Genomic DNA, 27,356 nt, shown 5'->3' on the forward strand with positions numbered 1-27,356 from the left:
GGCAGAGGTAGTTGTGATTTTCCTGCATTGTGCAGGGGGTTGGACTAGATGACCCTGGTGGTCTCTTCCAACTCTATGATTCTATGATTCTAACAATCTAAAATCTTCTGTCCCAGTCTTTGGATGATTGGGTGAAGACTGGCTTAAATGTGATGCTAGAGAGACAAAAGAACTTACCCACAGGACTTTGCATGTGCACAGCGCCTCCTTTAAACTCGGCCACCATCCGTACAAAGTAGCCTAGGAGTTGCTGTGTGCCTACAAAGACCCGCGGGTAAGTTCTTTCTCTTCTCCAGCGTCCCGTTTGAATCAAATCAAACACATGAATTAACTTGATCTTGGTCTCCAAGAGACACATCCTGACACTTAAGAATCTTTTCTAGCTCCGTCATGGCTGCCCTTACCAGTCTCAGTCTCCTTCTGATTTCTTGGTTTCAGTCTCCCTTTTGGTTGAAGATGGCGCCAAGGAATAGAAAGTCACGAGCAATTTAAATTTCCTCATTGTCAACTTTAAAATTGAGTAATTCCCCAGTAGTCATTACTTTTATTTTCTTGTTGTTCAGCTGTAGTCCTGCTTTGGCACTTTCTCCTTTAACTTTCAGCAGTAGTTGTTTCACATCTTTGCTATTTTCTGCCAGTAACGTGGTATCGTCGGCATATCTCAAAATAATGTTCCTCCCCCCCCCCCAATTTTCATTCCACCTTTATCTAAATCATTATTATAGTTGCCTGTTTTCAGAGTGATGCGTAAACAGATGCCCAATTCAACAGAATCCTCATTTTAGCACCACTTATGAATGGTTACATTCATCTGTTGTCAGTTATTTTTCACTTTCTAGAGAAATAACTGTGATCTGGTTATTTTAAAAAGCATGTATTATATTTTTTTCAGTTGCTGCAGAGTTCACTTAGCGTTCACCCAGATGCAATTGAAAAAACCATAGATGCCATCATGGGCCTGAAAAAGATTAATCCGGATGTAAATCCACAGTAAGTGGAAGGCGGCGGGGGTGTCATCTAATTTTGTATGTGAAAACCTTTGTGCTCTTCGTCTCTTTGGAGACTCTGACTTGGAACCCACCAAACATCATCTTGGCCTCCTCCCCCCAACCCCGGTGCTGCCCCAAATGCCCTCTGAAATGCTGCTCCCAGGGGACAGCCTCCCCCTTCAGGAACAGTATAGGGCAGTTGTTCCCAAAGTGGGCAGTACCACCCCCTGGGGGGCGGTGGGATTACCTAGGGGGGCACTAAGAGGGCAAGGGGACAGCAAGGGGGCGCTAGAGGTGGGCCCCTTCAACTGTGTTGTTCTCTAATTTACAATAGATAAGGCTATGGCACCATGCTGGCAAATTTAGTGGAGACTATAAAAAAAAAATTCCAGATTTTGAAGAGCTGGTACCACTGGATCAAGTTCATCAGTTTTGTAGAATAAATTTCAACTAAAAAGTTTTAATTTGATTTTGAATAGATGTGCAATTAATTGTTACTGTTTTGAAATTTTATTGTTATTATCTTCATTAGTGAGTCATGCAAACCCCCTATTTTGAATAATGCTTTTTATAGGATTAGGTAGAGGGCGCTGGGGTTGAGTTTGTGGAAGCAAGGGTGCGGTGGCTCGAAAACTTTGGGAACCACTGGTGTAGGATATAGATGGTTCTTTCCCCTCCACCATTTTATCCTCTCAACAGCCTTGTGCGGTGAGTTAGCTTTTCTTGGCATGTAGAGGGTAGGTCCGTCAGCGGCCGTGTGAAACCTCCATTTTCAGTGGCAGTATACCTCTGAAAAATCCGTTGCTGGGAAAGCAACAGCGGAGGGAGGCTGTGTTCCTCTGGCAGCGTCTGGTTGGTTACTGTAGGAGGTTAGGTTGCCGTCAAGGCTAGCCCACATAGAGTGTATTACAGTCATCAAGCCTGGATTTTATAGGAGCATGGAGCAGCGTGGCTGGATCAGCAGTGCCAAGAAAAGGTGGGGTGAGAGCTTTTGAATCGGATATAGATGAAAAAAGGCAGCTACTCTAAGCTCCCTTCCCAAAAGGAGTGCAAGAGCACCCCAAAACTCTTCCCTTGACCTAAGAGAGTCAGTCTGCCCTCCCGCCCCCCACACACTGATGTAATTGTCTTTTATTTAATACTACAGCAACTGTTTGAGACTCCAACTTATTTAGGTTAAGTATCACGTTCATTCAACACAAGCTGCAGGAGATGCGGTTGTTTGCGTTTTGTGATGTTTGCGTCTGCTTCGTGAACAGAGCTGACTTTCATCCTGTGCGTGGTTTTTATCCAGCGCTTTCTCGGTACGTTTCGCAGCTCAGTGCGGGCAGTCTTTTAGCAATAAAACCTCACAAGTGCCGACTAGTTCAGAAGGTGATAGACCAGCCCCGTCCTTATATGTGTTGACTCTGAAGACGCTCCGACTGAGCTGCAAAGGACTTCCTCCCAAGATGGCAGCTGCAGCATTTAACCTTTTTGTTCCCTAGTGAGGAAACTCAAAAGCAGTTTCTGAACGAAAAGGTAACGGGGACAAGGTCAGTTTCAGAGGGCAGCCTTGTTGGTCTGCAGTAGAACAGCTGGATTCAAGTCCAGGACCACCTTAGAGACCAACCAGATTTTCAGGGTATAAGCTTTCAAGAGTCAAAGCTCCATTCATTAGATACCTGCCTGCAGTCAACGTTTTGACTGATAGATTCCAACTGATATGTAAAATTCAGTAGCCCCTTTGCCAGAATCCTGGCCAACACGGCATAACTATCCCCCAGGCTATGTTCTGTTTTCCTTCAGTCCCACTTTTTCACTGGCTATCATGGTTGATATCTCTCTTTCAAGCTACTACCCCCAATTATGTCCAAAATGCATGGGAAAGGAGCTCTTGCATACATGAATTGAACACATGAAGCTGCCTTATACTGAATGAGACCCTTGGTCCATCAAAGTCAGTATTGTCTACTCAGACCGGCAGCGGCTCTCCAGGGTCTCAGGCATGGGTCTTTCACATCACCTACCTGCTGTAGTCCCTTTAACTGGAGATGCCGGGGATTGAACCTGAGACCTTCTGCATGCCAAGCAGATGCCCTTCTACTGAGCCACCGCCCCTCCCCTGTTTATTCTCCTCCATGTTTCTTCTCTGCAAAATTTTTAAAAAACAGGCCAACCCAGAGGAAAATGGTGTCCTGGCTAGAACACTGTTTGTGCTGGGATCACTCCCGGCATCTGTTCTTCATCCCAAGGCCCAGTCCCCGAATCTGTGAAAGGAAAGTGCCTCTGTGCACATGCAGAGTATTTTTTCCCATTCCCACCAAACTGCTGCAGCTTATCTGCCTCCCCCTTCCCCACATACTTAGAATGTAAGTATCCAGGCTTACTAGGTATCAGGCATGGTCTTCACTTTGTCCTGAGCCCCCAGCTCTGCCCCTCTTGAGAAATTTAAGCACCACCCTTCCTTCCTTGCCACAAGCAGGTTTTTTACTTGGCCGCCCTGTGACAAAGCAACAACTTGCTTTGGGTTGGGGGAGGGGAAGCAGCCAAAAAAGAGAGGATTTGAAGGAGGCGCCTGGAGGGCAGAGACAAAGACCATTCCTTTCCGAAAGGGAGACCATTTTTTAATGACATGCCCTGGGGAGGCGGTGGTGCACTTTCTCTCCTTCCTCCCTGCCCCATGCAAAACAGTGAAGATGAGCTGCACAGCCTGGTTCTAGGAGAGCTCAGCCTATTGTAAAATGTCATGGCATATATTTGCCTAGACTGATGCACTTTTTCTTCTCTGGCGAACAGGTATATTCCATACCGAGGTAGTATCAATCATGCAAAAGCTCCGATTGCCAAGCCCAAGGTTTAACCGTTGCTTCCTTTTCCCACCAGGCTCGGTGTATCTCTGCAGGCCTGCCTCCTACAGATTGTAGGGTACAGGAATTTGATTGCAGAGGTTGAAAAACTGCGCCGGGAGCCCTATGATTCGGAGGATCCCGGCCATGAAGAAATGCTCCTGAAGGTGAGCGATCGAATCCCATTTGAGACGCCTTCTAGATTGACAGGCGCCGTTTAACAAAAAAAAGGTTGCACTCAGCAAAAGGCTTGTGCGTGCAATAGCTTATTCTGAGCTAGTAGCCTGTTAAGTTAGTTGATGGTCGGATGTATTGGTCTTCTGTAGGGGATATCAATACATAGAAGCCTGTAAAAAGCAGCAAAAGAGTCCCTGGGTAATCACAGGCTCTTTTTCTCTCCTTACCTGTATCTCAATGTGAACATTGGATGTTAATAGTTCCATGGTGTCACTTCCTGCTCTGATTCTTCAGGCTCCTTCCATTCCATTAATGGTGTAGTGGTTTGGAGCAGTGGACTCTGATCTGGAGAACCGGGTTTGATTCCCCACTCCTCCACAATGAGCAGCGGATGCTAATCTGGTGAACCAGGTTGGTTTCCCCACCCCTACACAAGAAGCCACCTGGGTGACCTTGGGCAAGTTACAGCTCTTGCAAAGTTATAGCTGATCTCCAGACTACAGAGATCAGTTCCTCTGGCAGATTCGGTGGTGTACCATAGAGATTGTGTCCCTGCTGACTGGTCAGGGATCCTGGAAGTTTTAGGGGGGGGTTGCCATCTTCTCAATGTGGATTAGGGGTCACTGTGGGTGTGCGAGGGGGAGATAGTTGTGAATTTCCTGCATTGTGCAGGGGGTTGGACTAGATGACCCTGGTGGTCCCTTCCAACTCTGTGATTCTATTAAATAGCACTTAAAACATAAGTTAAGAAGAATCAGCTGGAATATTTTTGCGTTTGACTTCTTAACGTGTATCTCTGAGGCTTGACATTTTCTCGTTGCTGGGTTTCCCAGGCTTCTAAAAATCCAGAATTTGAAATAGTTGGGAACTTGGGGTCTCCTGTTTCTAGCACCCTATGTCACTCTTTGGAAGGTAGTGCTTTCAGAGTTGCAGTTCTCAGTACAGGTTGAGTATCCCTTATCTGAAAATCCAACATCCAAAATGATCCAAAATCCAAAACCTTTTGAATGCCCACAAAGGGTAATAAAATGGCATGTGTGCAGGCTGGTCACACCAACGGCAGGTTCTCCATGATGCCCCATAGGCACAAAATTATTTAAAAATATTGTATAAAATTACCATCACACTATGTGCATAAAGTGTATATAAAGCATACCGTAAATGAATTTCGTGTTTAGGTTGGGGTCCCATCCCCAAGATATCTCATTATGTATATGCAAATATTCCAAAATCCGAAACACTTCTGGTCCCAAGCATTTCGGATAAAGGCTACTCAATCTGTATTTAGGTAGTCGTTTTGTTTCTCTTCTGCGCCCTTGTAAAACTGCCTCATGAAAAGGAAGTCTGATCATTTCTTGCTTCCAGCAAAGCCAACTACCGCTTAGGGGAAGATGACTTTTGTTCTCCCCCACCCCTTTGCAGAGCTATTGAGTATACACAGTGTGTGTCCCTGTCAAGGTTTTTGCACCATTTCTGCATTAGGTCACAGGATTTCCCAGCGGCCATATTAGAAAAGTCTGCTGTGTCTGAGGAACATTTCTCGCCAATATTCCTTCTTTAGCATGTTGCCCCAAGCTCTTTTGAATACTACGCATAAGAATGAAGCCGAGCCCCATAGAGAACCAATTTCCAAAATGTCAATCCACAAACGTCTTGGTTCGTAATTTTACCTGTGATTCCCTCCCCCCTTCCCTCCTGTAGCTATGGAAATGCTTGAAACCTGATTCCCCATTAGAAGCTCGGATTTCCAAGCAGTGGTGTGAAATTGGTTTCCAAGGTGATGATCCTAAAACAGACTTCAGAGGCATGGGCCTTCTGGGCTTATATAATTTGTTGTAAGTATAGCTCTTTTCCTTAAAAACCAAGTACAAAGCTATAAATGCTGCTTCCGCTAATACACTGCAGACCTTATTAAGAGAATCGTAGTTCTGGAAATGTGCAGTATAATTGAAACATTTCCTCCCTTTGGATGAGAAAACACTTTCATGTCAAAACCGTCTGGAGCATCATCGGATGATTCCCTACATACGAAGATTTGGCTTCTGATGTGCAGTGAGAAGTATGAATATAAAGTAGCCAACAATGAGATGCAATTTGTTTGAAGAATGTCCTGTTTCCCCTTTTACAATAGTATTTGTGTAACGTACTATAGGCAGAGAATTTTTCAGTGTGTGTTTCTTAATTGTATGTAAGAATGTGCCCCCCTAGAGAATGGGGGGGGGCTTTTAATCCTCTTTCCCTTCCTCTAGCTTGCAGCTATAACGTACTCCTCTACATTGCAAATGTGTGGGTGGAAGTGTTCACACATGAGCAGTGAGTTTAGAGGTCATGGGGTGGATCCTACTCCTGTCCTTCAACTCCAAGGAGAAAAGTTTGAAGACCTAGGTTTGATGTGGTACACTTTCCTCACTCATTACATACATGATGGAGAGAAGGGGATCGCGGCTACCTCTGGCTCATGAACAGGGTTGCCAACTGAATAAGTATATGGCCATCTGTCAGCAATGCTGATTCTATAACCTTAGGCAGATGGTGAGAGGGAAGGCATATTGGACATCTTCTGGGCATGTTGTAGGGGTCACTGGGTTTTTTTTGGGGGGAGGTAGTTGTGAATTCCCTGCATTGTGCAGTGGGTTGGACTAGATGACCCTGGTGGTCCCTTCGAACTCTATGATTCTATGAACCAAGCCTATGTGTACATTTGTGGCTGTTTTGGTCAGTGTCAATAGACACTGGAATGTGTTTTTCCCCTGACAGATACTTTGCTGAACAGGATGCTGCTGCAGCTCAACAGGTCCTCTCTGATTCCCTTCAACCAAAGTACAGGTAACTTTTGAAACTTAGAAACAACAACAGCCTCTCATAAGCAGATCCTTTTAGTAACCATTTTGTGTGGTTTTTATTGCTGATCTACAAGATATTCTCCCATCTCCCCAAAAAACTTATTTACTTTTAATTGGAGGGGAAACATAATTCGACTTCTGCGTATTCTACGTATTTCTTTCTTTTTTTTACTATTAAATACATTCACTTTATTCCACATATTTTTTTCTTTACTGTTAAATACAGTCACGTTATTCCATGTGATGATGATTTTTTTTAAGCTGCTTGTTTTTTTCTTTCCTTTTTTTCATCTTTCACAATGAAGGGAAGTTACTAAAGAGGACCTAAGGTATTCTTGTTTCCCTTTGCATTCTTATATTCCTTTGCATAACAAACTTTTGAAGCAGACTCAAACTTCAGGGGAAGAAGGGGAAATAGTGCATGTACTTCAGGGTGGGAGGAACGCCCTTCTTGGCAAGCAAGTCCAACTTAGAGGAATGCCGGTGTCTTCCACCAATGCCCTTTCTGTTCTGTCCTGCCAGGGCATCTCCTTGGGAGTCTTCTCTCTTGCAGCTTCCTCACTAGCCGATCTACTTGTGAGGAAATCTCCAGCCCTTCTCCTAAATGCACTTGAGTTAGGGCCCCAGCAGATGTGCTTAAGAGGAAAGCTTGCAAGATCCAATGTGAGCAGGGAAAGCTGGAACTCATTTCCACTATCAAAGAACCAAGAGCAGGCATTCTGGGGTCGCAGTTGGCTAGCTTCTCATGAACCTTCCTTCAGTTTCCTTTCTAGCGAGCTGGTCTCACGGTAGCAAGGGATGGCATATCTGCAATGCAGCTGAGCTGTCATAAGAACGTAAGAAAGGCCATGCTGGATGAGACCAAGGCCCGTAAAGTCCAGCAGTCTGTTCACATAGTGGCCAACCTGGTGCTTCTAGGAAACCCACAAACAAGACAACTGCAGCAGCATTATTCTGCATGTATTCCACAGCACCTAATATAATAGGCATGCTCCTCTGATCCTGGAGAGAATAGGTATGCATCATGGCATTTTTACTAATAGCCATGAATGCCCCTCTCCTTCATGAACATGTCCACTCCCCTCTTAAAGGCTTCCAAGTTGGCAGCCATCGCCACATCCTGGGGCAGGGAGTTCCACAATTTAACTATGCGTTGTGTCGTTCTTTATAGCAACAAGTCTCTACAAAGTCAAATTATGCATTTTGTAAAGAGATTTGTTTGGGGTGTTTACTTCTTAAAGGCTGTTCAGACTCAGTTCAGATGCAATACCAAACCTTGGTTTGGTTTCACATTATAGCAAGCACCCGGTGCTTGTCCTTTCCCCTCCTTTTGCGCTCTCTCACACTGCCTGGTGGCTGGCAAACTTGCCAGTTTTCACCTGAACAGTGGTTTTTGTTCCCCTGCAAACCACGGTTGGTCATTTCAGCAGGCCGATCAAACTGTGTTTTTTCAGCTGTTAGGAAAAGCAAGGAAGTGCCAGGAGAGGGGAAGAACCACAAGCTGAAGTGTCATTGTGATATGCTTTTCCACTTGTATAAGAAAGATTGGAGAAAGGCCAGGGAAACAAAGGAGGTGCACACATGCGCCGTGATGCTATTGGGAAGTTGGGGAAATGTCACTTCCCAACAGCCTCAAATAATCTGTTTGGAAACAATCACAACAGTTTTCACGTGTCCTGGATATGCATCTATCCTGTAAGCAAAGTGTGACAGCCATACATGGCTAGCCACATCCTGTGCCTGTCAGACTGCAATTATAGAGAGTCTGGGGTTATGATCGGATTGTGTACCTATCCAGAAAGCTGAGCATTTCTCATGAGCAAAACTCTTTCTGCCTTGATTTTTCCCGCTTGCAGGTCAGTGTAGCTGGTTTCCCTGCTTCAGTGTAGCCCTAAAGCTCTGAGCCACGACAAGCCGATTGCCCAGGGATAAGCCACGGCACACTCTCACTGAACTTACTGGTTCAAAGAGATGCTTTCTTACGACCCCAGATACTTAGTGATGAACTTGTCAACTGAAGCAGGACGGCTTCTTGTAGCATTGTAACCCAGCTGTATTATGTGGCGGCTATTTGGAGAAATCCCTCGATGTGACTTCAAAGCTTATTTGCTCCCGTTGCCGTTTCTTCCCTCAAGTTGCGTGAGGGAAGGAGCCTGTTCTAACATTTCTCTCACCATTTGTGATGAACATCCTTTCTTATTCATATGCTCTGTTAGGGGGAAAGATCCTTTAAAAACTGCCCTTGGTAGGTAGGGTAGGTAGCGTTTATTGTTCGGGGCCAAATATCTGCCCTTGGTAAATTGCGTATTTACTTACAGATGGGGTTTTTATCAAAGCTTATTTTCGTTTGCTTTTCACAACTGAGTTCTATTTTCCTCTTCTTTCTCTTTCTCTGAAAAGGCAAAAGTGAAAAAGGGTGGGGTTTTTTTGGGGGGTTGCTATCTTCGGCAATCACACTAAAGGGGAAAAAGTGACCCCTGAGTTTGATAAATAGTTAAACTTCAGCATAGTGAGGGGCAGGGCAGAGAAGCAAAAGATACCCTAGGTTTAGATGAGCCATTTGAGTTAGAATTAAGGACGTTACAGGTTACGTATTTGTTTTCCTTACCGCCTTTCTTTCGTTTTCTGAATTGCAAACTGTGGCACTGCAAATCCTGCTGTCGTTGTTGTGTTGCATGTTAATAGATGCTCTGCTGGTTTGTTGTGCTCCTGCATGTTGCTTTTTCTATTAAAAAGCATAAACCAGAGATGGAAATAATCCTAAAGATGTACTTCCCTGTAGTCAGTGTTTTGTTGCCAGTGGTGATGACAATACATGGAACATGTCTATATTTTTTTAGTATTTTGGAACAAGGCTTATTTTTTGTGTTGGGAGGGGGTAATTACTGTTGGTATATTTTCCGCTGCCTGTGCTTCTCAGTATCTGTAAAAAGGCCAAGGGGCCTGACATTACAGTTGCAGTAGGCAAGGATTACCAAATACAGAAAGGAAAGTTCCAAGGACATGTGCTACCCAAAATGATAGGGGTGGGGGAATGCTTCGAAAGTTGGCTTTCTAGCATGGACCATCATGTGCATTGATTGCTCTTTTTTAAAACAAAATTGTAAATACTTGTGATAAAATGAGTTAAAAATTGTAATTAAAAAACATTTCAGAAAATTGGATTATATAGCCTGACAACTAAAACACTTTATAACAGGGGTGTCAAACATACAGACCCGCGGGCTGGATCTGGCCCCTTGAGAACTCTTATACGGCGCGCGAGCCAGCCAAGGCAGCCCCCCCCCCCATTCCTGATTTGGGCTTGTAAGCCTTCTGTGGGCTCACCAGCCGAGGCAGCTGCCCCCCCCCAGTCCCAAGGTGTCAATGATCAACGACTGTTAAGTGAAAAATAATTACTTTAAGAGTGTATTGTTTTAAGCATGTTTGTATTTTAAGTAAAAAAAAAATCATTAATTGGCTTAGCCTGTGTCTTCTATAAAGTTTGTATCTTCGGTACCTGGCACTAATTTTATGGTACACATAGCACGGCCCGACCAAGTGACATTTACGTCATATCCAGCCCCCCTAACAAATGAGTTTGACACCCCAGCTTTATACCCTGAATTTTTGAAAACTGGTTCTTAAGCTTTTTTACTTGGAGTCAGCGAAGGTGTAATCAGGAATACCAAGCTGACTCCTACAGCTTTGCTGCTCACGTTCACCCATCTTCTCTGCAGCCCTTTCCCACATGGCTTTGCCGGTCCCATAATTCCTAGCATGGCCCACATATGTATCATAATCTCAATCTGTTGTTGCCCTCTTTTTTTGGCAAAGATAAACCGCACAGAGAGAGCTTCTGCACATTTGAGTTTATGTTTGTGGACTTCATATCATACTCATGCCCTACATGCAGGGGGGCGAACACAACCCCAAGCCAGGCGCCTGCACCTTGCCACTTAACGGACACAAGGGCCATGTGTGAACCAGCCTCTCAAACACCGAGAAAGTATCCCATTTGGGGCAATAATTTCCTCACTCCTGTGGAGTCACTTGTTTCTTGGGTTTGTATCAAGTGATTTATGTCATACAGGTTGAGTATCCCTTATCCAGAATTCATGGGACCCGATATTTCAGATCTTTCCATATTTTGCAATAATGAGATCTCCTGGGGATGGGACCCAAGTCTAAACGTGAAATTCATTTATGTGTTATGTATGTTTTATATACACTTTATACACATAGCCTGGATGTAATTTTAAACAATATCTTCAATAATTTTGTGTGTAATACCTGCATGTCGGCTCAAAATGTCCGTATTTCGGATCTTTCCATATTTTGGATGTCCGGATAAGGGATACTCAACCTGTATCCATCTTGCAGAATCCCAAAGGCCATACTCAGGTCACCCTTACTCAATATGGAGAGAAAAACCGATCTCTCCACAGAGTCTTCCCCCTACCCATAGTGCAACAGAATTGGCTCATATACATACATACACACACCAACACACATATATGTGTGTGCATGTGTGTATTAGGGCTGCATAGAAAACAACTTATTACTTCAATATTATTTCTGTCAGATACAATCTCTGTTGGGGGTTATGCTAATGTGATAAAGCAAGCAGCTGGTTTTCAGGGGGTGTTAAAAATAAAATAAGGTAGGATTTTAAGAAGTAGAACATTTTAGCAAAACACTACTACCATGCAAAGCCAGCTTTCCTGAGTAATATAAAGAGATTAATTTGCTTTTTGTGCAGCAATGTTTGTTTTTAATTTTTCAGCAAATGCAGCAAGGCTGAGTGGGAGAAGAAAAAGTTTGATAAAGCAATTGGGTGAGTGTAAATTTCAAAGAAGGAAAAATTATTATCATCACTGCTTGTTGAGAGCTCATGTAAGTTCACTTAACTTTCCTGCCTGCTTCTTCCAGATATGAAAGGGGGTGGCTCTTCAAAATGACCAAAATATCTGCCTGTAAGAGGGTTGGATTTTGATCTGTTCAAGACCTTTGTGTCGGAAGAACAGTGAGATTAGAAGAATGACTGACATACTTCAGTCTTGAGCCTTCCGGTCCTTAGAGTCTGCTCTAGCTTCAGTGATGTTTACATCACTGCCATGACAAAACAGGTATTTGCTTTTGCCATGGCAGACCACGCACAAGGGGCTCAAACCATGTGTCCCCCTGTCAGATTACCTGGTCAGGCAAGGCTTCCTAGCCAGCTTCTCATTAATATGTGGAAGGAGAAAAATAGGGGTGATGATCACGTGCAAGATGACTGAGCAGCTCTACAGCAATTCCATGTTGGGTTTTCCGTTACAAACCTTAGTGTAGAGGCCCCCGGCATAATGGAAGCTGACACAAAGGTGACCCCTCTTGTCCACCCTTCCCTCAGTAATACTCAGGCTGTTTCCATGTTGATTTTGCACTTCATCTTGGCTTTCTTACCGCAGCTCTCTTTCTGGAAGCATCTACATGATGTCATCCTCTGTTAGTCCTGTTTCTGTTTGTTCCTCGGCTTTTTAAAACCTAGTTTGGTAAAATCTTTTTTTGAAAGATTGCCATCAAAACGCCTTTGTATGCAGGAAGGTGAATATTTTTGACGTGCTCACATTGGCGCCATTTTCCCTGCCTCCACTTCCACAGAAGAAGAAGAGGAGTTGGTTTTTATATGCTGACTTTCTCTACCACTTAAGGTAGACTCAAACCGGCTTACAATCACCTTCCCTTCCCCTCCCCACAACAGACACCCTATGAAGTAGGTGGGACTGAGAGAGCTCTAAGAGAGCTGTGACTTGCCCAAGGTCACCCAGCTGGCTTCATGTGTAGGAGTGGGGAAACAAATCCAGTTCACCAGATTAGCCTCCACCGCTCATATGGAAGAGTGGGGAATCAAACCCGGTTCTCCAGAGTCCACAGCTCCAGACCACCGCTATTAACCACTACACCACGCTGGCTCTCAGCCACCATTCCCTTCCCCCCATTCTCAACCAAGGGCTTTTAAAAAATAAAATAGCTGACAGATCATAGTGCAAAAATGTCAAAACCATGTATTGATAAGATCTACTAGTTCCTGGTTTCCATTTTTTAAAGAGGAAATCTAATGGGTTTTTTGGCTCAGGACTAGAAACGTATCTTTTTTTTAAAGTGGGAATCTCCACTCTGTGTTTCTTGCAGCTACTCTTTTGCTATTGTTGGCATTAACATCACGGACCTGGCGTACAACCTGCTTGTGAGCGGCGCTCTGAAAACGCACTTCTACAATGTTGCTCCAGAAGCTCCGACGTTAACCCATTTCCAGCAGACCTTCTGTAAGTGTGTGCAGAACCGCATATGTGAAATGTTATTGTTGTCCTGCTTAACGTTCTTCAGTTACAGGTGATCAGTTGTACAAACCATAGCTATTGTTCCATTGGTTGGTTCTGTATTTGGGTTAAGTTAGGCTTTTGTTGGGGGATAATCAATACACAGTAAAATATATATAGATGTATCTGTTTCATGGGTCAGTGAAAAATGCCAGGCAAAAGAAACTCTTCTTCATTTCCAAGAGAAAATAAATGACTGATGGTGTAAAATTGTGGGAACCCCGCCCCTACTATGAATGCAGTGTTTTCTTCTGTGTGAGTCTGAAACGAGCAAAGAAAATCCCAGTCCTAAAGAGCACCAGAGATTCTGCAGACTCTTGTCTGCAGATCTAAGGTCACCCAGTCACCTTCATGGTGGAATAGGGGATTTGAACCTGAATCATGTTGATTTTTGGCTAGCCAAAGAAGATTAGTGCCTGGTAGGTGGTGTTAGAAGAGCCCCATGGCGCAAAGTAATAAGCTGCAGTACTGCAGTCAAAAGCTCTGCTCGCGACCTGAGTTCGATCCCAACGGAAGTCAGTTTCAGGTAGCCTGCTCAAGGTCAACTCAGCCTTCCATCCTTCTGAGGTCGGTCAAATGAGTACCCAGCTTGCTGGGGTTAAAGGGAAGATGACTGGGGAAGGCACTGGCAAACCACCCCGTAAACGTAGTCTGCCTAGTAAACGTCGGGATGTGACGTTACCTTTTACCTTTAGGTGGCGTTAAGTCACCAGGACATCACAAAAAGCAACATATTAAAAATTCCAAAGTTCGTCAGATTTGCTTTTTAGTTGTTCTTTCTAAGTGTGCTCAGAACATTAATAAATATTTGTTTCGGAGGTAGCTGTGTCGGTCTTCAGTAGAAGAGCCGCTTTTGAGTCCAGTAGCAGCTTAGAGACCATCAAGATTTTCAGAGTGTAAGCTTTCGAGAGTCAAAGCTCCCTTTGACTTTCAAAAGCTTATACCCTAAAATTTGTTGGCCTCTAAGGTGCTACTGGGCTCAAATCTGGCTCTTCGTAAATATTTGATAACTCTTAAATCGTATGTTGAGGCTTTAAGCAGCTTTTTTTTTGCTTGCTAGTATCAGCTCATCCACCAGGTGGAGCTGTTCTGTTTGCACAACCATCCAACCAGCTCTACTGATGCTTCCTATTTGGTTTTGCCCCAGCCTGTACCGTTTCCTTCTGTCAATGAGAATGTCACCTGGCTAGACGTGGAAGGATCTTGACTCCAAAGGAACAAAACATGGCAGGAGAAAAAAAATTCAATTATTATTTGCCAAGGCTTTAAAAAATTTTATTATTATTCTAGCATACCACAAAGCACTGTGTGTTTTATCTATCCATCTTCATTCATTCTTGAAACGTGCCTGTGAGGTAGGCCATTCAAAGCTTCAGAGCAGAATCTGAGACTGGGGGAATGATGGCTTCTTTGTGAGACTCCAGAGGAGCAAGGATTTGAACCCAGGGCCTAGCTCAATGACTGACCAGACGCTTTGCAAAATTAAGGTCTCCGGGGGTCTGTAATTAAAGGATCTTGGGTAACAGCAAGAAGAAACTTCAAAACTGATGGTCAGAGAACCAAAAGGAGACTTAAAAAAAAAAACCTTGTTCCATTTTGCTACCTTTGAAAGGAAATATTATAACGCTTAAAATGCTTTATGCTGGTATAATGTTCTCTTGTAAATCATTTTGAGCATCTACGGGTAGACTTATTTAGGCATTGAACTATGAAATAAAAATTGGTTTGACTGGATAGAAGGCGGGTTGGTATCAAGTTGTGGGCAGGTGCTGAGCACTTTTCTTGCTTGCGGTTTTTCCCCAAGCGAAATGCTTCCCTTCATTGAGGGGGGGGCACATGTGTTTCTTCTGGTATTAGCCTCTCGGTGGGGGGGGAAGATACACAATTTGTGTTTGTGGATCTGTGACTGGACAAATGGCATGGGAAGAAAGTGTTCAGTACTCCCTCCAAAGAATACCTGTCTATAGGTTGTCATCGTTCTCCTCCTCCTTTTTTTGCTCTACTCTGGTCCTCATTCTGAGAACAGCCAAATCTGAGAGCCAGTTCACCACCAAGAGCAAGGCAGCATAGCGTGAGATGTTGGGTACACTTTGTACTCCTTAGACCGGGAACGATGCAGCGAAAGACTGCACTCTTGGCTTATCCCAGCAAGTGATCCTCCAATCCCATTAGCCATACGACTGGCGCGTGTTGTAGATTCCACTGCTGAGTTGTATGTGTTAACTCGCAGCCAAGAGGCACCTGATTCAACACAGGGTTCTGGTTGCATGGGGCGGGCGCTTTCACACAGACTGAGTAACACACTGCCAGTCCAGTTTCAGTGCACTTTCCGACTGGATTTTACTGTGTGAAACAGCAAAATCCTGCTTCAAACTGTAGCTAACGTGCTTTGAAAGTAGATTGAAAGTGTGTTATTCAGCTTGTGCATGAGGTCTATAGCAAACTCTGGAATTTGTGCCCATGAACACACCACCTCAGCAGTGTGCAGGTTTTCCCCCCTTCTGTAACCTATCTGCTTGGCCTGACTCAGTAGAAGGCAGCATCTTTTGTTCAGTGTGTAAAGTATAATTTATATGATGGATGGTCATTTGCATCATGTTGAAATCTGAGATTGCCAAGTAGGGCCACTATCTATAGGGTGCAGCAAACGGCTGGGTACCCAAATTTCTGTTGTATTGGTTCAATGAATATAGTATGTAATTTCTTCATTAGATTTTCTTCCATCATGGAGCTTACAGAGGCATGGAGTTCTTAGGCTGTCTCCCATCCACACACGGACCAGGCTAAGCCCTGCTTAGCTTTAACCAGATTGCTGTTTTTTGTGTCTTGAGGCGGTAGCCTAGGGCTCAGGTTTCCCTTCAGCCGTTTATAGTGTACTTTTGGCGGTCCTTCGGGGAACAGATTTGGTTCTCTGCTTGTATCTTTGAAAATTTGCTTCCGCAAACTAGGTCAAGGGCTGCATCTCCTTCATAGCTTCCCTCCCTCGTAGATTTTGACAAGGTAACAGCTTTTGAAATGAACTTAATCATCATTGTTCATTTTGATCTTCTGGGACTTGTCAGTCAGATTCCCAATTACAGCATTCATGATTTTCAAAAGGCTCTTGAGAGCTGGTGTAGCTAGTGGTTAGAAGAAAAAAGAGTTGGTTTTTATATCCTGCTTGTCTCCACCCTTAAGGAGTCTCAAAGCAGCTTACAATTGCCATCCCTTCCTCTCCCCACCAGACGCCTTGTGAGGTAGGTGGGGCTGAGAGAATTCGGAGAGAACTGTGACTGGCCCAAGGTCACCCAGCAGGCTTCATGTGGAGGAGTGGGGAATCAAACCTGGTTCTCCAGATTAGAGTCCACTGCTCTCTTTTTTTTATTAAGCAAAAAAAGAAGCAATATACAATAATACATATATGACATAAGCAAAATATGTAAAATATAATAATAACAAAATTTCAAAATTGGAAAATGCTTTTAAAAAATCCGCACTAAAATTGCAGAACTAGGTAATACAATTATCGATGCCAATGTAGTTGACGCTTCAGTCTAATTCCTTAAAATCGGTGTGCAAACTCGTGGGGGGGATGTTGATTTTAAGATTAAACTTGCATCCCTAAAGCCACATATATACTGTTGCTTGGATAAATAGTCTTAATTTGTAATTAATGCAGGATAATAAAAGTTTATAAGAGTCCTCTGCTCTTAACCACTACAGCACTCTGGCTGTCAGGCTAGGATCCAGAAGACCCAGGTTTGAATCCCCATTCTGCCATGGAAGCATAGCTGGGTTACCTTTGGCCAGTCACATACTCTCAGCCTAACCTACTTCACAGGGTTGTGGTGAAGATTTAAAAAAATGTAAAAAAAATTAAAAAAAGATGTAAGCTGCTTTGGGTCCCCATTGGGAAGAAAAATGGGTGTAAGAAGTGAAACAAACGGAAGTTGGTTTCAGGTAGCCGGCTCAAGGTTGACTCAGCCTTCCATCCTTCCGAGGTCTGTCAAATGAGTACCCTGCTTGCTGGGGGAAAAGGGAATATGACTGGGGAAGGCACTGGCAAACCACCCCGTAAGCAAAGTCTGCCTAGGAAACGTCAGGATGTGACGTCACCCCATGGGTCAGGAATGACCTGGTGCTTGCACAGGGGACCTTTACCTTTTTAAGTGAAGTAAATAAGTAAATCAGAGAGGAATGCTTGGTTTTGTCCAAAGTCTCCCCCTACCCACAATTATTTTCTCATTCATCTTGATACTGGGGGCATCTCCATATAAGCACTGTGTTGCATGCAGAAGCTTCATGTTCCCATTGCAGCGCACGGGTGGCTCTGGATCAGGGTGACTGGATTTCAGGTGAAGTGGCTGAAATACGTGATATCATTTAATCTGTTGTCTGGTTCATAAGAGGTGCTGGTTGAGAGATGGTGTGGTGTAATTGTTGGCTAAGAGTGTGAACTGTCAGTCAGGAAATCTCACCTCTGCCATGAACTTCCTGTGGAACTTGAAACAAGCCACTCTGCCTCAGACCTCAGTCTGTGCATCAACTGTATAAGGATAACATTGCTATTAACAAACTTCCTCCCAAATCAGTCTGCCAGACAACATTGGTCATTTGCTCAGAAGCCCTTCTCGTGATGCCCTGTCCTCACAGGTGAAGTGGGTGACTTCCAAAGAGACAGCCGTTTACGATGGCTCCTTAGATATGGAATATCCTCCCTCAGATAATCACCTGAACACAAAACAAAGCTGCCTTACACTGACCAGTTAGGCAAACGGTCTATCAAGGGTAGTATTGTCTACTCTGACTAGCAGTGGCTGTCTGCGATCTCAGGTGGAAGTGTTTTACATTACACCTCTCCTGGATCCTTTTGTGTGCCGGCTCCTGCATGCCAAGCAGATGCTCTACCACTGAGCTGTGGCCTCATCCCCACGTGATCTTCCTATTTTCAGACGCCCGGTCAAATCATTTTTGTTTACCCAGACATTTAATTTAATTTCTCTTCTCGTTTTCCCACGGGCTCCGGTTTTATATTTTTTACTCTGTCTCACTGGTTTTATTACTTTGTTTTTTACGCTGCTATGTAAATCATATTTTAAACCGGGTATTTTATTGTTGATCATATTTATCGTTGGCTTTTAGATATGCTCTGCACCGCCCCAGGAACCGAATAGTTGAGGATGCGGTGTATAATTCCTTAAAATAAATAAATACAGGTCTTCTGTAAGGAATGCTGAGCTAATGTATGTAGCGAAATGTGCTGTGTGCTTGAAATGTGCTGTATAACTGCTAAGAAATTGTATTAACCAAGCCGGTTGAGTTAAAGCCCTTTACTTTTATTTGGAGGCACAGATGGGTGAACCTGAATGGGAAAAGTCAGTGAGGCTGTATGTTTTAAAACTTCTGTTGTTCAGGTTTCAGGTTGGTAAACCTGTCAGTGGAACTGTCTGGCTTCAAGCTACTTTAAGAGGGGAGGCATATAGGCTGGGTCCAGGGTATGCAACGTTTCATCTGAGGGAACGGCTCCCTTCTAATAGAAACTGCAAACATAACCTCTCGTAAGGTGTGGTATAGCTCAGATGCTGCTACACCATGACATCTTGAATCCAACCTTCCAGCCCACCTGAGAAATTGCAGGTGAGGAGAACCACAAGGCAGCAAGGGAGTTCCTTTATTAAATCAACAGCTAGCCGACCAGTGCTGTTCTTCTACTCATCCCTGTCTGCATCTTTACCAACCTTGAGCCCTGATTGTGAGAGTGAAAGGCAGAAGGAATGGGGAAAAGGCCTGTAGTAAGGGAGGGTATAGAAGGCAGTGAGACAGTGTTGGGTATTAGGTAGCGAGCTTTGTTACATTTCAGACAGACAAGGGTTAATATTGATTGTATTGATGTTAACTAGTTCAAAGGTATGATGTAACCTGCAATATGTTAATTTAGCATTTGGTCAGTGAGAGCATCCGTTGCACACATGCAGCTTGTCACGTACACAAGCAATCTGCATTTTACTGTTCTTTCTCAATATCCTTTGTTTAGAAGAGAAAGCACAGCCCTAGTTAACTTTTGACCACCAACCTGGAAGGATGGAGGGGTGATTCTTCTACTTAGAAATGCCTTGTGTGTAAGCTTAGTACCTGCCAGGAGTATCTGGCAAGTAAAGGTAACTTTAGCCATGTAGAAAGGATTATTTGTTTTAATCTCCCAGTGACCCATTCCCTGATTTTAGTGAGTAAAGGTTGTTTTTATTAAGACAAAGGACTTTGTCTATTTTGTGCGTGTATGTGACTTACTCTATCTTCATTAGGCCATAACCAAACGATCCAATCCCTCTGAAACGGTAGCAAGTAATAAGTCAGTTCTAACAAACAACAGGAAGGGGACAACAGGAAGGAGAGGCAAAGGGATGGGGAAGAACAGCAGTTGGTTTTTATATGCCGACTATCTCTGCCACTTAAGGGAGAATCAAACCGGCTTACAATCACCTTCCCTTCCTCTCTCCACAACAGACACCCTGTGAGGTAGGTGGGGCTGAGAGAGTGCGACTAGCCCAAGGTCGCCCAGCTGGCTTCATGTGGAGGAGTGGGGAAACAAATCCAGTTCACCAGATTAGCCTCCTCCTCTCATGTGGAGGAGTGGGGAATCAAACCCAGTTCTCCAGATCAGAGTCCACCACTCCAAACCACCGCTCTTAACCACTACACCATGCTGGAAGGCAGAGCAGGACTAAGTGGGAGGTCCTAGGAGACGAGGGTGGAGACTGATGTCGGGACTAAGGGAAGTGGCAGGTGATGGAGAACATAGAGGAGGAAGGTGGAACTCTGGGACGGGTGAGGTATGTCTGGAGGAAGCTAGGAGTAAGAGGGGGAAGTGAGGGCTGACCCTCATCCGTCTACTGTATTTCATTACATACACCTATCAGTTCATTGGTGTCTTGTTTTGTGATGTATTTTAAACATGGAATGCCATAGCAGGACTTCTGATACACAGTGTACTCAATAATGGTGAACAGTGGGGAGTCAGGTACTAAATGTACAAGACCAACAAAATATAAAATGGTATCCAGCTATTGGTATAACTTATATTCAGGACTCACAATGTGTTTGTATATAAATGTGAATTCAATAGTAGCCAAGGTACATATTATATTTGCAATGCAAGTCTTACAAAATGACCCTTTATAATACAGACTAAATATATAAACTGTGTCCAGTTTTGGGCTCCACAATTTAAAAAGGATGTTGACAGGTTGGAGCGTGTCCTGAGGAGGGCGACCAGAATGGTCAGAGGTCTGGAATCCATGCCCTATGAGGAGAGACTTAGGGAGCTGGGTTTGTTTACTTTGGAGAAGAGAAGGTTGAGGGGAGACATGATAGCCATGTTTAAATATTTGAAGGGATGTCATGTTGATGAGGGAACTAGCTTGTTCGCTGTTGCTCCAGAGATTAGGACATGGAGTAATGGATTTAAACTAATAGAAAAGCGATTCCACCAAAACATTAGGAAGAACTTTCTGACGGTGAGGGCTGTTCGATGGTGGAATGCGCTGCCTCGGAGGGTGGTGGAGTCCCTTTCTTTGGAGGTCTTTAAGCAGAGGCTGGATGGCCATCTGTCGGGAGTGCTTTGATTGTGGGATCCTGCATGGCAGGGGGAGGGTTGGGGTCACTGGGGATGTGTGGGGGGGAGGTAGTTGTTAATTCCTGCATTGTGCAGGGGGTTGGACTAGATAACCCTGGTGGTCGCTTCCAACTCTATGATTCTATAAAATAATTCTTTTATACAGTGCTTCTTCAGTGGCGCTCTAAACCTTTTGTGTGTTTTTCATCCAACGATAGGCTATTTGATGCATGAATTCCATAAGTTCTGGATTGAGGAGGATCCAATGGACATCATGGAGTTCAACCGCGTGCGGGAGAAGTTCCACAAGCGCATCCTCAAACAGCTCCAGAACCCAGACATGGCCCTGTGCCCGCACTTCGCTGCCTCAGAAAGCTTGATAAACCTGTAGGCGTTGACTGGGTTTGGTTTGGAAACACTGCCTCATTCACATGTTTAGGCCACCATCCTAGAGAATAAAAATCGCTCGTGTACGGAATGACCATAGCGATTGTATGCATGCTTCTTGGTGCAGTATTTCATCTCTCTCGTTCTCTTTTTCGGCACCTCTCCTTGCGCTGCTCCTTTGGGCGGGGAGGGGCTTGTCATGAAAATGGAGTGCTCATATTGCGGCATTTTGCAGTGTTAAAACATTCTGAATTGATGTCCCCGTATGAAGAAGTTTTTTCTATTTTTTTAAGTCTCTTTTCCCTCTCCCTTCCCTGTCCCCCCCATAATTCAGCATTCAATTAAAGAACTGTGGTTCTCTAGCTGTGAGATTTTTTTTTTTGTATATGTGGAATTATTTAGTTGGAAAATGTGTCTTGTGGAAGCCTTTTAACTTAACTGATTTTGTTTTATGATAACTAAGAATACTTTAAAAATGGTCACGATCCAGGTGAAGTTGAGCACTTTTGTATCCCGCTGATTTTTTTTATGCCCTGTGTGTAAATCTTTCCCAATAAAATGAACGGGGCAGAAAAGGGCTCAACTTTGGATGAATCGTGCCCCGTATTTGTACATTATTTGGAACAGTATATGTAACTTGAGCCTCATATAGGCAAAGTAAATGAAAAGGAAAGGCATTTTTCCCTGTGCATGTGTCATGAAAAATATGAGGTTTATGATACAAATGTGGGAATAATTTTTAACACACAATATTTATAATGATGCGACCGATAGTGCAGGAAGTTGAACATTGAGAGAGTTTTGAAAGCATTCACTATGTTGATTGCAAAGATCAGAAAATGTACAGATAGGCAAGGAAAGGAAGGTTTTCTCTTTTTTTCAGAAGTTCACATTACAATAACACCACCATATCCATACGATTGTGACTAAGTTTGATTTGCGCTGCTTTGATAATGCAAGGTTGACATGTTGTGTTTCCACATGTCCTGAGTGCAACACAGAATTGATCATGAGTGTGTTGGGTTGCCTTGAGAGAGGAGCAAATAAAAATCCGTATTCTTAGGTTTGACATATTGAACTCGGGACTTTGAGTGGTCAGCTCAGTTTCTAACTGAGGGCTATGAGGAGTAAATTAACTAGAAGGCAGGAAGGAAAAAACATAGCTCATAAAAACAAGCATAGGACAAAGCATTGTCTTATTTTCTTAAAACAAACACCCACACTCCGTCCAAGTGAAAGACTTTTTGCATAAAACAACCCTGTTAAAATGAGTGGAAAGGTGTACAGAATTGAACCTACGTTTATTTCATTCTTTTTTTATTGGGCTTGTGCAGGAGTCAATCTTCTTGGATTGTGCCCGCCGCTTCTGACACCATGTGTAGACTGTCAAAAATAGTATTTACCATGGCATTTCATACCCATGGTATTTTTTTACCTTCAGAAGTTTAGTATTCTGGGTAGTTTGTGGAGTTGCTTGCATAGCAAGATTGAATTTGAGGTATTACCTAATTATTTGTGGATTATATGAATAAATTACGTCACTCGAATAATAAACTGTGCGTGTTTAATTTCTAAGCCAACATGTTGACTGCTTGTGTGCTTTCAAGAAAAAGGTGTGAAGCAAAATGGTTCAGCAGTGTTTCTTCTAAGCAGCATTTGCGGGGTGAGGTCTGTCTTGCTGCAGCTTTGCACAAGCTTCCTGTGTTTGTGAAGGTTTAGAAAGGGGGGGATTTGTGAGAGATCCCCTCTCTCTGAGTTTACTTCTCCAAATCAAATGTTCAGACGTTGATAAAGAAACAAAGGATTTATTGAAGACATCAGGAGATGAGACAGGCACAGGTAGAAAGCTGCAAGTGAGGGGCTATTCGGGTTTACAGAATATATTGACTCCAGGGCACTGGGGCACTGGGGTTCACACTTATTGTTATGGGAAGTTACAAGCTTGGCATAATACAAAACATCAGACGAGTCCTAGGAAGTCTGGTGAAGCTATCACACTTCCAAGGCCGCACCGGCCTGAGGGAGTACTGACAGGAAGAACAGCGGGGGGGAAGATACTAGGGGCAATCAGGCCTGGCGCCTGAGACCAGAAGGTGTGAACTGCTTTTACGAGTTCACTGATAACAAAGCAAAAGCAGGTGATGGAAAGCAGAGACACATAGACAGAGACCCTCACATTCTGCCCCCCTTAAGGCCCCCCTCCAGGGTTCTCGAGAGGGCGAGGCTTATCGGGATAAGCGAGGTGGAATTCTCGGATCAAGCGAGGGGCCGCCATGTGGGGTGCGGCCACCCACTCGTCGTGAGCGGACCCAAGGTTTTTCCACCGAACAAAGTAAAACAGTTTCCCTTTCTTCCATTTGGAATCTAAAACTTTGGATATTTCCAAATGGGTATCTCCCCCTACCACGGTAGGAATCTCGTGTGCGGGGGGGGGGGTGGAACTGGGGAGCTGGCACATAAGGTTTGAGAAGGCTTATATGAAAGACTGGATGGACCCCCTTGAGGGTCTTTGGGAGTTCCAGTTCCACGGTAACCTCATTGATTACTCTGGTAATAGGGAAAGGTCCCACATAACGGTCGCTCAATTTTTTGCAGGGACGCAGAGAGCGGAGGTTTTTAGTGGACAGATAGACTTGCTCTCCCACCTTAAGTTCCCATCCCAGAGATCGGTGCTTGTCTGCCTGTTCCTTGTACTTGCTTTTTGCCCTCTCAAGATTCTTGAGCAGCCATGGCCAGGTAGATTTGACTACCTGAATCCACTCCTGAAGATCAGGGGTGGACTGGAGCTCTGGCGTGACGGGAGCGGAACCGAAAGGACCGAATTCCGTCCCGTATATTACTTGGAAGGGACTAAAGCCGGTAGAGGAATGAGGCGCATTGTTGTACGCATATTCGGCAAATGGCAGCAGGTCGACCCAGTCGTCCTGGTGGAAATTTACATAGCAGCGCAAATAACATTCTACCACCGCGTTTACTCGTTCCGTTTGACCATCCGTCTGGGGGTGATAGGCGGAAGAAAGGCCCTGTTCCTCCACCCCCATTAGCTTCAGGAAGGCTCGCCAAAATTTGGCAACAAACTGGACCCCCCGGTCGGAGAGGACCTTCCTCGGGATCGAGTGTAGCCTGAGGACGTGTGTGACGAACAGTTTAGCCAAGCCCTGGGCTGAAGGAAGACCTGCACATGGAACGAAATGGACCTGTTTGGAAAAGAGGTCCGTGATTACCCAGAGAACCGTCTTTCCCCGACTTGGAGGTAGGTCGGTGATAAAATCCATGGCGATGACTTCCCAGGGTCGGGAGGGGTTCTCAAGCGGTTTGAGGAGCCCTGGGGGTTTTCCCATCCGTCTTTTGGCTGTGGCGCAAGTGGGGCAGCTGCGCACGTACAGCTCCACATCGGATCTCATACCGGGCCACCAAAACTGCCTCCGTACCAGGTGAAGAGTTTTTATGAAACCAAAATGACCCGCCAACCTGGCACCATGTACAAGTCCCAATACCTCTTTGCGAAGGGAGGATGGGACATATAGTTTTCCCCCTTGCACCCACCAGGTGTTGGTTCGTTCCAAGCCCGTGGGGAGGAGATGGTGCTCCTCCTCCTGTAAGGAGGCGTCCCGGAGTCGCTGTTGGAAGGCTTCCGGGATACCTTTGAGCGTAGGGGGGGTGTCAGGTTGTTGGGCTTGGGACCGGGTAGTGACGGCTAAGCTGGGAACCTCCCCTCGCTGCTCGGGAGTGAACAGGGAGTCGACTGGGCGATCGAACTCGTTGCGATACTGGGGAAGTCGTGACAAAGCGTCAGCTAGGGCATTCTCTTTGCCAGGGACATGCTTGAGGGTGAACCGGAATTTTGCGAAGAATTGGGCCCACCGAATTTGTTTGGCGTTGAGCTTTCTAGCTCCCTTGAGAGCCTCGAGATTCTTGTGATCGGTACACACTTCAAACGGCAGTTCGGCACCTTCTAAAAAGTGCCTCCATATGGTGAGGGCATGTTTGACCGCCGCCGCCTCCTTCTCCCAAATAGCCCAGTTGATTTCGGACTGGGAAAACTTCTTGGAGAAGTAGGCGCAAGGTCTCAACCGCCCCCCTTCATCCCTCTGCAATAGGGCCCCGCCCATGGCCACATCCGAGGCATCCACTTGCACCACGAAAGGCTTGGTGCAATCCGGGTGGGCCAAAACGGGTTCGGATGAAAAAAGCAGCTTTAAACGTTCAAAAGCATGCTGGCACTGGGGGGACCATTGCAAACGGGCTGAGGGAAGCGCGGCGCTAGCCCCCTTGTCCTTGGTACGCAACAGGGCAGTGAGGGGAAGCGCAACTTGGGCAAAGTTGGGAATGAAGTTGCGGTAAAAGTTAGCGAATCCCAAAAACTGCTGAAGCTGGCGGCGGGTAGTGGGGGGTTCCCAATCCCACACCGCCTGGACCTTTGCGGGGTCCATTTCTAACCCTTGGTGGGAAATCACGTACCCAAGAAATGTAATGGAAGGTTGGTGGAACTCACATTTGGACACCTTAGCATATAGTTTGTGCTCCCGCAGCCGCTGGAGCACTTCTCGCACTAGGCGCACATGTTCTTCCATGGTTTCAGAGTAAATAAGGATGTCATCGAGAAATACCACCACCCCCCGAAACAGCAAATCATGCAAAACCTCATTAATTAATTGCATAAACACACTGGGAGCCCCCGAAAGTCCGAAAGGCATGACTAGGTATTCAAACATTCCAAAACAGCTGGAAAAGGCTGTTTTGGGTTCGTCTCCTTCTTTAATGCGAATGCGGTGGTATGCTTCCATTAAGTCCAGTTTGGTGAAGATTCGGCCCTCCTTTAATTGTGCTAGAAGGTCGGGAATAAGAGGGAGAGGGTAAGCGTTAGACTGGGTGACGGCGTTTAGCCTACGAAAGTCAATGCACAGTCTTAAATCTCCCGTCTTTTTCTTCACAAAGAAGGCTGGGGCCGAATAAGGAGCCTTGGAAGGGCGTATGAAACCCCTCGCCAAGTTGGCATCCAGATAGTCTCGTAACACCGCCTTTTCACTAGGGCTCATGGGATAAACCTTCCCTTTAGACAGTTTGCCTTCCCCCACAATTTCGATGGCGCAGTCCGTCTCTCTGTGGGGGGGTAGTTCGTCACATTCCCTAACATCAAAGACGTCCGCAAACTGCGAGTATTCAGTGGGCAGTTGAGGAGAAACGGTGGCCGGGGGGGGTGACCCTACCACAGCGGCGGCCGGAGACCGGACAACCCGTTCCTTGTCATGTAATCTACAGGGGTTTTCGGGAAACGAGAGCACCCGTTCAACCCAGTCGATGGACGGGTTGTGTCCCCGTAGCCAGTTCATCCCTAATACCACCGGGGTTACTATAGGGGCGATGGTAAAATACAAGCGTTCCCAATGTTCCCCCACGGACATAATCACGGCTGCAGTTCTGTGGGTCACCGGGCCCCGTTTAAAATCACTCCCGTCCATTTGGGAAAAGCGGAGGGGTCCCGGAAGCCGCTTGCGCCGGACTCCCAGTTTCTTGGCTGTGTCCTCACTAATCATGGTGCGGGCACACCCCGAGTCAACCAAAGCGGGGAATTCTAAACTGGGACCCCCTTTTGGTAGGGAAAGGTGAACACGCACATATACATTGTCCTCTTGGGCGCTTACCATCGGTGGAGCTCCTTGCACAACAACCGGGGCGGTCTGCTGCGGAGCCCCCTCTACAGCAGACCGACGGCGTTTTTTGCCGGCTGTTCCCACTCTTCCTCCTCGCTGGAAGAGGGGGAAGGAGTGGTGGCGGTCGGGGACCCGTCCGAATCAAAAGTGGTACTTGTAATCCGGGACCCCGTCGGGCCAGTAGAAGTGGAGGCTCCGTCCTGGGGGCGCGCATGGAGAGCGGAGGGTGCGCCGGAACGTCGGCCCGGCGGTCCGCTCCTGCGGCGGGGCTGGTCCTCGGCAGTCGCCTTCTGTGGTTCAGTCGGGGCTTGGCGCGGGGGGTTGGGACGGCCCGAACGAGAGGGGCACTGTGACGCAAAGTGTCCCTTACCTCCGCAGGTCAGGCAGACACCGGTCTCAAAACGCTTACGGCGTTCAGCAGCCGAGGGACCCCCGCTGCCCCCCAGTCGGAAGTCTCGGCCCCGGTCGCTCCGGGGTCTCGGGTCTCGTCCAATGCGTTGTTTGGACAAGGTCAAAAGTTGTTTGCGATTCTCGATGTCGGCA

General features: G+C 45.5%; 1 protein-coding gene across 2 annotated transcripts in view; it reads left to right on the forward strand.

Moving 5' to 3' along the window:
- Positions 1–21,552, forward strand: part of ELMOD1 (ELMO domain containing 1) — a 41,202-nt gene extending 19,650 nt beyond the window's left edge. Inside the window, exons 4-11 of one of the 2 annotated variants that reach the window (XM_056858596.1) lie at positions 893–990; positions 3,855–3,984; positions 5,696–5,829; positions 6,752–6,820; positions 7,143–7,166; positions 11,603–11,653; positions 12,994–13,127; positions 20,991–21,552. In XM_056858596.1, coding sequence (XP_056714574.1) covers positions 893–990; positions 3,855–3,984; positions 5,696–5,829; positions 6,752–6,820; positions 7,143–7,166; positions 11,603–11,653; positions 12,994–13,127; positions 20,991–21,163 — 813 coding nt within the window. In that variant the 3' untranslated portion in view covers positions 21,164–21,552. The remainder of the gene's footprint in view (positions 1–892; positions 991–3,854; positions 3,985–5,695; positions 5,830–6,751; positions 6,821–7,142; positions 7,167–11,602; positions 11,654–12,993; positions 13,128–20,990) is intronic. The other variant, XM_056858597.1, reaches the window with a different exon arrangement.
- The last annotated feature ends 5,804 nt before the right edge of the window (positions 21,553–27,356 follow it).

The sequence above is a fragment of the Euleptes europaea genome, chromosome 12 (genome assembly GCF_029931775.1).
Source record: "Euleptes europaea isolate rEulEur1 chromosome 12, rEulEur1.hap1, whole genome shotgun sequence".
NCBI classification, from domain to species: domain Eukaryota; kingdom Metazoa; phylum Chordata; class Lepidosauria; order Squamata; family Sphaerodactylidae; genus Euleptes; species Euleptes europaea.